The sequence below is a fragment of the Nycticebus coucang genome, chromosome 16 (genome assembly GCF_027406575.1).
Source record: "Nycticebus coucang isolate mNycCou1 chromosome 16, mNycCou1.pri, whole genome shotgun sequence".
NCBI classification, from domain to species: domain Eukaryota; kingdom Metazoa; phylum Chordata; class Mammalia; order Primates; family Lorisidae; genus Nycticebus; species Nycticebus coucang.
Window position 1 is genome coordinate 1,966,406 of NC_069795.1, and position 8,873 is coordinate 1,975,278.

General features: G+C 54.0%; 1 protein-coding gene across 2 annotated transcripts; it reads right to left on the reverse strand.

The window, feature by feature from the left end:
- Positions 1 to 5,107: 5,107 nt before the first annotated feature.
- On the reverse strand, positions 5,108 to 5,977 carry LOC128567258 (keratin-associated protein 10-12-like). 2 transcript variants are annotated; one of them, XM_053564372.1, is made up of 2 exons: positions 5,439 to 5,977; positions 5,108 to 5,303 (listed from the first exon to the last, which is right to left on the reverse strand). In XM_053564372.1, the coding sequence occupies exons 1-2, from the start codon at positions 5,975 to 5,977 to the stop codon at positions 5,108 to 5,110; spliced, it is 735 nt and encodes a 244-aa protein (XP_053420347.1). The 2 variants fall into 2 exon arrangements, with proteins under 2 accessions (XP_053420347.1, XP_053420346.1); XM_053564371.1 differs by having other exon boundaries at positions 5,108 to 5,977.
- Between the last annotated feature and the right edge of the window lie 2,896 nt (positions 5,978 to 8,873).

Here is an 8,873-nt window from a genome sequence, read left to right on the forward strand (position 1 = left end):
TCACGGGCACACACGTGGAGGACTGGCAGGAGGGGACAGCACACACAGAGGACTGGCAGGAGGGGACAGCACACACAGAGGGCCTGTAGCTCATGGGCAGGCAGCAGGCCGGCTGGCAGCTCAAGGAGCAGCTGGGGTGGCACATGGTGTGTGACTGGGCTGCTGTTGGAGAGGAGGGTGCTGGTGGAGGGAGCTCCATCGCTGGGCGGACTTTATACCCGGGTGCTGGCGTCGGGTAATACAGAAGCACAGCTGTTGTCTTCCTTGTGGTGTTTCCATCAAGTTCCCCCAACATCTTGTCTCCTCACGTGCACATCCTTGCCTTCTGCCTTGAGGCAAATTTCTTCTCCAAACAGGATGATCTGGTTGGACCCCGTGCGGGCTCTGTGTTGAGTGACTGCGCACAGCTCCACTGTCTCCAGTCCAGATGCCGAGTCCTGCTCTTCCTTCTTGTGTCGTGGCGTCAGTGAACACCAAGGCAATAATGTGTTTGGGGTGTAATTTGCAGGGGAAAAGTTTAAGGCACAGGTTAGCAAACAGTATGGTCCTGGCCTACTGTCTGTTTTTGTAATTATAGCTGTTTTGGATCCAATGTGCCCATTTTGTACATATTTTCTGTGGCTGCTTATGTGTTACAGTGGCAGAGTCGAAGCGTTAAGAACGAGAGTCTGGCTTGCAAATCTTACAAGAACCAGCGTCTGGTCTTTATGGAATGTTATCCAACCCCTACCGTAGCGTAATCTATGTGAGAAATTACTTGTTCGTGCCAGAAATACACAGGGTGACAACAAACGTAGACATATTTTAAGAAAGCAAAAACTGTATCAAATTTGTAATACCAAGGTCACTTTTGGCTTCTGTCATTACAAGAGGGCTCAATGTGACTGTGTTCAACCTTTTTTTTTTTTTTTTGAGACAGGGCTTATGTTTGTTGCCCTGGGTAGAGTGCTGTGGCATAATAGGTCACAGCAACTCAAACTCTTGGGCTCAAGCGATTCTCTTGCCTCAGTCTTCTGAGTAGCTGGGACTACAGGCGCCCGCCACAATGTCCAGGTATTGTATTTTTTTTAGAGATGAGGTCTCACTCTGGCTCAGGGTGGTCTCAAACCTGTGAGCTCAGGCAAGCCACCTGCCTTGGCCTCCCAGAGTACAAGGATTACAGGTGTGAGCCACCATGCCTGGCCTGTATTCAAGTTTTGTTCTCAGTATATATCGGGTATTTCAACTTTAATATAGTTTTTTCCTCTTGTAAAACATGGGTACATCTTTTGGCACCCTCTGTATACACCGTGTGCTCACAGCAGGGAGGTCCTGAGTTCAAGGGCTCTCCAGGGGTGGGCAATGAATAATGAAGTGGATGAACAAATGAATGCATGAAATAATTCCAGAGAGGGCTGAGTCCTGGAGAACAAAGTGGACTCAGAAGGGGCAGAGTAATGGGGATGCTGGTGGGTGGCCCGGGGGCCTCCGCGAGGAGACAGCCCAAGCTGGCCCTGGGCGATGCAAAGGTTTCTGGGGAAGGTGTTTGCACCAACCAGGCAGAGGCGGCTGTGCAAGGGGTGAGGATGCTGCCGTGTAAATGGTATGTTCTAGGGAGGCAGAAAAACCCACAGCCTGGGAGCTGGGCTGCAGGTCCATGTGGACAGGTTAGAGCACATGGCGCCAAGGACCAGGCATCACAGTGCCATGCTGGGGACCCGGGGCTGGGGGTCAGGAGGCACATGGTGGGAAACACAGAGTCAGTGAGCTGGAAGACACGTCAATAGAAACGGTCTGATCTCAGGAATTGGAAGAACCGTTCAGACAATGAAAAGAGCATGAAAGACAATACCATGTGTTCTCGTGCAGACGTAATTTCAGCCTCAGGAGAGAAGAGAATGAGACTGAAGCATAAATAAGTTTTGAGGGAAAAACAGGCAACATCCCCTCCCAATTTGATATTCAAACGTACCAATTTCACATCCAAGAATCTCAGAAAACTGCAGCATGATAAATACAAAGAAAACCATATCTAAACAAAATCTTTAAAGTGATTACAACCACATATAAAGAGGAAACCTTGAAAGCACAGGAAGAAAGTCGCTTTACATGCAAAGTGTGAGGGTTTCAAAAGGACAAGAACGTCACCGACTTCTCAGCAGAGACGATGGAGGCCGGAAGACAATGGGACTCTTCTTAAAAACACAGAAACACAAAATCTGCCAGGCTGAGGGGTGCAGCAGGGGGACACTGACCCACAGGAAGGGCCAGCCCGGGGTGGTGAGGCAGCAGTACACGGCACAGGTCCCTCCCCATTCCTCGAATGCTGGTAAGGCAGCCAACCTTTTAAAGTGTACTACTCGGCAACTAGATGGTATATGAGCATGTGGTCCCACGTGGCTGCCCCAGATTCTCTTTGTTGTTAACTATGATTTGCTCTGTGGCTAATGCCAAAGAAGCTTCCCGTGATGGGGCTGAGCTTATGGACCTGCCTGGCTTGTCCCTGGGGTCTGAGGGGTCACTCCCAGCACATGGTCGTAGTTGGTTCTGGGTTTGTTAGCTTTGTAAGTTCTGACCATTCTGTAAGTGGTAATGTGGCTTCAGTCTCTGAGACTCAGCATGGTCTTCAGCCTTGGAGGGGATTTCCTTCATGTGGGCTGCTTGGAGGAAGTGTCCTCTCTCCCCAGTAGCAGTGACCCCTCTACCTGCAGGGCGAAGAATCTCATCAGGGTGCTGTCCTCAGCAGAGAGGGGTGAGGGCACATCAGGGTCCCTGGGTTGCTGTTTGGGAACTGGGAATCCTCTGAAGCGAGCACAGCAGCTTTTCCCTCCTGCTGGGGAATCGTATCCAGAGACTTCCCTCATCGTGGTGCTGATCATGAACCTGTACACAGTGTTCTGGTCCCCTCTCTGCTCTGATGCTCACTCCACACAAAGCCTGCTACTGAGAAACAGGCTCAGTAAGGGAAGTAAGGGTATTTATTGTGAGGGAGGCAGGAGGACTACCTCAATTCCACTGCCCTGACCCTGTTGGTCAGGGCTGTTCCTAGAGGTGAGATGAACAATGCGTGAAGTATGTGAGCACCGTTCCACGTGAGGTGGTGTGCGGGGGACCCCCAACTCAGTGAGAAGACATGTGGTGTGATCAGAACGCGGGCGAGATGTTAGTCGTGTAACCTGCTGGGACCATACTGGTCATCCTTTCAGCCTTGTGCACAGAGGGTGGTGGGGAGCAGGTGGCTCGGTGGGTCCTGGGCAGGGTCTGTGGCCGCTTATCTTGATTTCTCTGGTCAGCGTTTCTCTGCAACTGAGACTTGCAGTTATCTTGTGGGTTCAAGGAGGGTCTGAGATTTCTGGAAAAACAACACCACAAAAGGGAGATCAGTGGAACAGGCAGTTACAAAGTTCTGGGCAGCAAATCTTGCCAGCTGGGGAACTTGACACATAAGAGAACCAAACAAAGGCACTTTAGTTTCCAAGGTCCAGCTGACGAGCTCGTGATGTGCAGGAGGAACCCTTCCAGGCCCCATCCCAGTGGCACTTCCCATCCTCCCTCCCTGAAGTCTCTCCAGGCCTGGTGTGTGTTGTCACCACCTACCAGGCGCAGGAGCCAAGTGTGCCCAGGCTGCGTGCATACCTTGTAAACGCCCCTGGACGTTCCCAGGGCTGCTGCTCTGTCCAGCAGGCTCTACAGGACACCCTGCCATTTCCTCCTGTTCACATGGTGCTTTGAAGAGCATCCCTGACCCTGCCCATGGCCACAGTTGGGCTGTGTTTCAGCTCCCCATGTGTGGACAGCCCTGTGTCAGGATGCTGTTTGGTTAGTGGTAAAGTGGAAACTCCTCCCTGGTCCTTTTTTTTTGTTTTTGAGACACAGCCTCACTCTGTGGTGTCACAGCTCACAGCAACCTCCAACTATTGGGCTCAAGTGATCCTCTTGCCTCAGCCTCCCAAGTAGCTGGGACTACAGGCACCTGCCAAAACACCTGGTTATTTTCAGAGGCGGAGTCTTGCTCTCTCTCTCAGGCTGGTCTCAAACTTGTGAGCTCAGGCGATCCACCTGCCTCAGTTTCTCAGATTGCTGGGATTACAGGTGTGAGCCACCCGCCCAGCCTTAAATCAGCACTTTCTATTTAAAGGTCCTCTTTCCTGGAGTGAGCTGACCTGGGGTAGGGGTGGAGCTTTCGGTCCCCCAGCCCCAGAGGTGCCTCTGTCCTACTCTGCTGTTCCGTCTGTTCCTGGCTCAGGGGCTGAGCAGGGTGGCCGGTGCCAACCCAGCTGGTCTACCTGGCGCCCTCTCGGCACTCTGTTGCTAGTGGTCCCCTGAGACTGCAGTGTCCTCCTCCCTCCCTGTCCCTCGGGTCTGCTTCATGCTCCTCAGTCAGCCTTAACCTCAGGTAGGATGAGGGATGAAGTGACCCCTCAGTCTATGGGGGCCTCGCAGACCGTGCTGGTCCTTCAGGCCTGTGGCTTGGCAGCGGGAGGGCACCCCCTCCGTGTGGGCACCACTCTCCAGCGTCTGCGTCCTGGGTCACATGCCAGGAGTCCAGCACAGGGTACGGGGCTCCCAGGGCCCAACTGGGCAGGGCTTCTGCTGCTCCTCAGCTCACCAGGGGAGGGTCATCAGGCAGGGTCAGGCATGGGCAGGGGCCTGGCCCGCCTGGAATCTGCGCCCTCTCTGCTCTGCGCCTGTGCAGAAGGAAGCATGGTGGGCTGCAAATGGGCTCAGATCTTGCTGTTTCTTAAGTGCTTTTTCCTCAGAATTTGAGAATGTGTGACATGTCTGGCTTCTAAGGGACAGGGAGCCATAGCCCAAACTTGCAGTGGTCAAAGAGGCTCAGGGAGAAGCAGAAACACACATGGCCCATAATTCCTTACATAGACATTTTATTGCTTATACACATAGCACTGATTGACCTTTGTCACATTGGATGCAACCACCAATCCTTAGAAGGGGACTCCTAAAGCCTGCAGGCCACCCTGTTGAGGGCCATGTGGGTCACCTTTTCCCAGGAGGAGGCTGGAGGGAGCAGCAGCTGTGTACCTACCCCTGTTGGGGAGGAGCTCCGAGAACAGAGGATCCTGCTTGGAGCAAAAACTCAGCCACCCAGGACAGGAGATTGAGCAGGTCAGCAGCTGGACTTCTGGCCCAAGGAAAGGCCACAGCAAGCTGGACGGGAGCAGGCTGGGCGGCAGAGGAGGGACACACAGGAGGCTGGGCGGGGACAGCTGGGCTGGCAGGAGGAGGTGGGGACACAGCAGGCAGGTCTACACACGGGGCGACAGAGGAGGGACACACAGGAGGAGGGTCTGCAGCAGGAGGAGCAGGGGCTGGGCTGGCAGCATGAGGGGGCTGGGCAGGGGGTGACCCCAGTGCAGATGGGCACACAGCACACGGGCTTGTAACACACAGGCTTGCAACAGACGGGTACACAGCAGGCCTGCTGACAGGGGGATGGGGTGCAGCAAGCCAGCTGGCAGCTAGACTGCTGGCAGCATGAAGAGGAATCCCCAGAGCAGACAGGCACACAGCAGACGGGCTTGCAGCTCACGGGCACACAGCAGGCCTGCTGGCAGGGGGACGGGGTGCAGCAAGCCGGCTGGCAGCTAGACTGCTGGCAGCATGAAGAGGAATCCCCAGAGCAGACAGGCACACAGCACACAGGCTTGCAGCTCACGGGCACGCAGCAGGCTTGCTGGCAGGGGGACGGGGTGCAGCAAGCCGGCTGGCAGCTAGACTGCTGGCAGCAGGAGGGTGTGCAGGAGCTGGTGCAGACTGGTTGGCAGGGGCTGGACACACAGCTCACTGGGCTGCAGACCAGGGTCAGGCAGGGGGTCGGGGCACAGCAGCTGGGGGCGCAGCAGGAGGGCTCACAGCAGCTCTCTGGGCAGTCATCCACCTGACAGGAGTCACTCCAGGAGTCACAGGAACCAGGCAGGCAGACCCGGCTGCCATAGCTCAGGTTGCTGGAGCAGACAGACACGGTGGATGCAGCCATGCTGGGGTTGAGCTGGGGAGTGTGAGTGTGAGTGAGTGTGAGTGAGTGTATGGGGTGCTTGGGGCTGTGGGCTTTTATACGCCTCCCACCCTGTTGTCCCAGCCTCAGGGCTTCCCCTTCCTTGTTGGTGAGTGCTGGGGCCAGGTTGTCATTAGGGATATCTGTTTGCCTGTGATGTTTTCCAGCTCATAAACATCCTGCCTGATCAGGATGTAGCCTGTCCAACATGGTCCTCCGAGGGCAGCAGTGAGGTGGGGATGGTCCCAGTTGGGCTCTGGGGCAGTCAGGACTATGGGTGTTGGGTGGGTGGGACAACCCTTGAGCTATCCCCAGTGTTCTGGGGCCTCATCCAGTCACTGGCCTGGCAGCCCCAGGACAGTGGCTCTCCCTGCTGGAAGCCAGCATCAAGGACGAGTTTCCCACAGGGCAAACACCCCCTCCCAGGTGGTGCCCCCTTCCCAAGATGCAATGCTGTCACCACCAGGTGACGGACAGACTGGATTTCGGAGCTTTCAGTGACCTCCCTGGGGTTACACGGCTCAGAGGGACACAGCACCTGGACCCTGACAGCCCTTCTGCTTACAGCCTTCTCAGCCATGTCCCAGGCACTGCACTCAGTGCCTCAACCTGCCACTGCCTAACGGGAACCAGCATGGGCCACAGACCCCAAAGCAGAGGACGTGCGACACCTCTGTGAAGGGCGTGTTCCCTGCACCGGCTGCTGCCACCTCCTCCCTTCCTCTTCTTCCCTCTCCCCTCCCACAGCCGCCCTCACTCCTGGCCTGGGGACGGCCACCTCACTCGTGTGTGCAGCTCACATGCGTGTGCCCCTCGTGCTCAGGGCACCAGGCAGCACCTCGGCCCTGCACTCAGGGCACTGGAAACAGCGACGTCACAGGCACAAAGGACAACGTGGCACTGAGGAGCTTATGCAGGACCTGCCCACGGCCTGCCTGGCCTTGCCTGGGCCATCTGTGGTTTCATCCCCGGACAGGCTAAAGCAGGAAAGCAAAACTCCTGGTGGGGCCTCAGGGCTGCACATCAGGAGTCGGACTTTCCCTGCTCTGTGATGGCCACGGAGACCACGAGCACCGCGAGGGCTGCCTTTAAGGTTATAAATAAAAGTCAGAGCGAAAACTTCACAAGTATGGGATGCACCCATGAGGAGGGCCCACCGGGTCTGTCTGTCTGCCCCCCGGCTTCTGTGCACACACATAGATACAGCGTCTCTGTGTGCAGAAGCCTGTGAAATAGGGATTGTATCATACTCTCCCCATATTGTTTTTTAAGCTTAATACCAGATGGAGTTCCTTTCCCACCAGTACATAAAGATCTGTCTTGTTTACGGCTGCAGAGAAGGCCACATCGGCCGGTGTGTTCGTTTTTTACTGCTGGGTCACAAATCACACACGGTGCGTTGGGTGGCTCATGCCTATGATCCCAGCATTCTGGGAGGCCGCGGGAGGAGGATCGCTTGAGCTCAGAAGTTTAAGACCAGCCTGAGCAGAGTGAGACCCTATCTCTACTAAAAATAGAAGAACTACTCAGGCCTTGTGGTGGGTACCTGTATTCCCAGCTATGCGGGAGCTGACGCAGGAGGGTCACCTGAGCCCAAGAGTTTGAGGCCTGAGTGATGGAGTTAGACTTTGTCTCCAAAAAAACCTCGAAAAATGTGCACTTCTTATCAAGTGCAGCTGACAGAGAGGATTAGGTCACAGGACACTGTGCTTCTTCACCCCACTGTGTCTGCTCAGACGCCCAGATGGCCCACATGGGGTCAGCGCTTCTATACCCATCTCTCCATTCTTTATGGCGCACTCAAAGGCCTCTCTTTGATATGTCTGAAGCTGCACTCTGCTCCTTTCCTATTTTCATCTTCCCACGTCAAGAGATCAGATACTTTTCTTTCTTCTTCTTCTTCTTTTTTTTTTTTTTTTTTTGCAGTATTTTTTTTTTTTTTTGGCCGGGTCTGGGTTTGAACCCACCACCTCTGACATATGGGACTGGCGCCCTATCCCTTTGAGCCACAGGCACTGCCCGAGATCAGATACTTTTCATATACAGTGATTTTAAGACAGAAATTTTCATTCTTTTTGTATGCCTGAAAGTGTATCACCTCCCCCTCCACACTTGGGTGATCATTTGGCTGGGCACAGAATCCCCATTCAGATGCAATAGAACCTCTGTAAGGTGTCTACCTAGGGCCTGCGGCAAACTGGTCACCACGTGGACGTGGTCACAGTGTGGAGATGGTCACAGTACGTGTTATGGGGTGAGATTAAGGACCACCGACTCAAATTAGAATTTCAAAAAGGAATCTTTTATTAACTGCCGGGCTGTCTCAGCAAAGTCTAAAGCAGACTAAGTGAGAGGGCATCAAAGGGTCTGAAGCTGAGGTTTTTCTAGTCTAAAAGTTGGCAACGAGCCAAACAGGTGGGCTGAAAGTTAGCAATTAGAAGCAAAAAGTGAGCACAGGTCACGATGACCTCTTTTACAAAAGCGAACCTTGCAATTTAGCAGTTTAGCCAATAGGTAACATAAAGGGCAGTTAGATAATAATGTAACATAATGCAGATCTAGCAACTAATGGATAAGTAACACAATTTGTCACAGCACTTAGCTCATTAACTCTCGTGATGACCATTCTTGGCCCATCCGTTCTTATCTTGTCCTGTTCCGGCCCGATCCGGACTGATTTAAGAGTCATGGTACTTGGCATCGTTTCATTTACCTCTTTTCCCTTCCTCCTATCTGGGGGGGTGGGGGTGGCGTGAGGCCATCGGTATTCATCTTATGGGAGTGATGAGGCAGCTGGCTCCCATCTCACACGGAGGTGGTCACCACATGGAGGTGGTCACGGTGTGGAGGCGGTCACCATGTAGAGGTAGTGACAGTG

Excerpts from the sequence above, each read along its gene's own strand:
- LOC128567258 (XM_053564371.1), bottom strand. The coding sequence starts at position 5,977 with ATGGCTGCATCCACCGTGTCTGTCTGCTCCAGCAACCTGAGCTATGGC.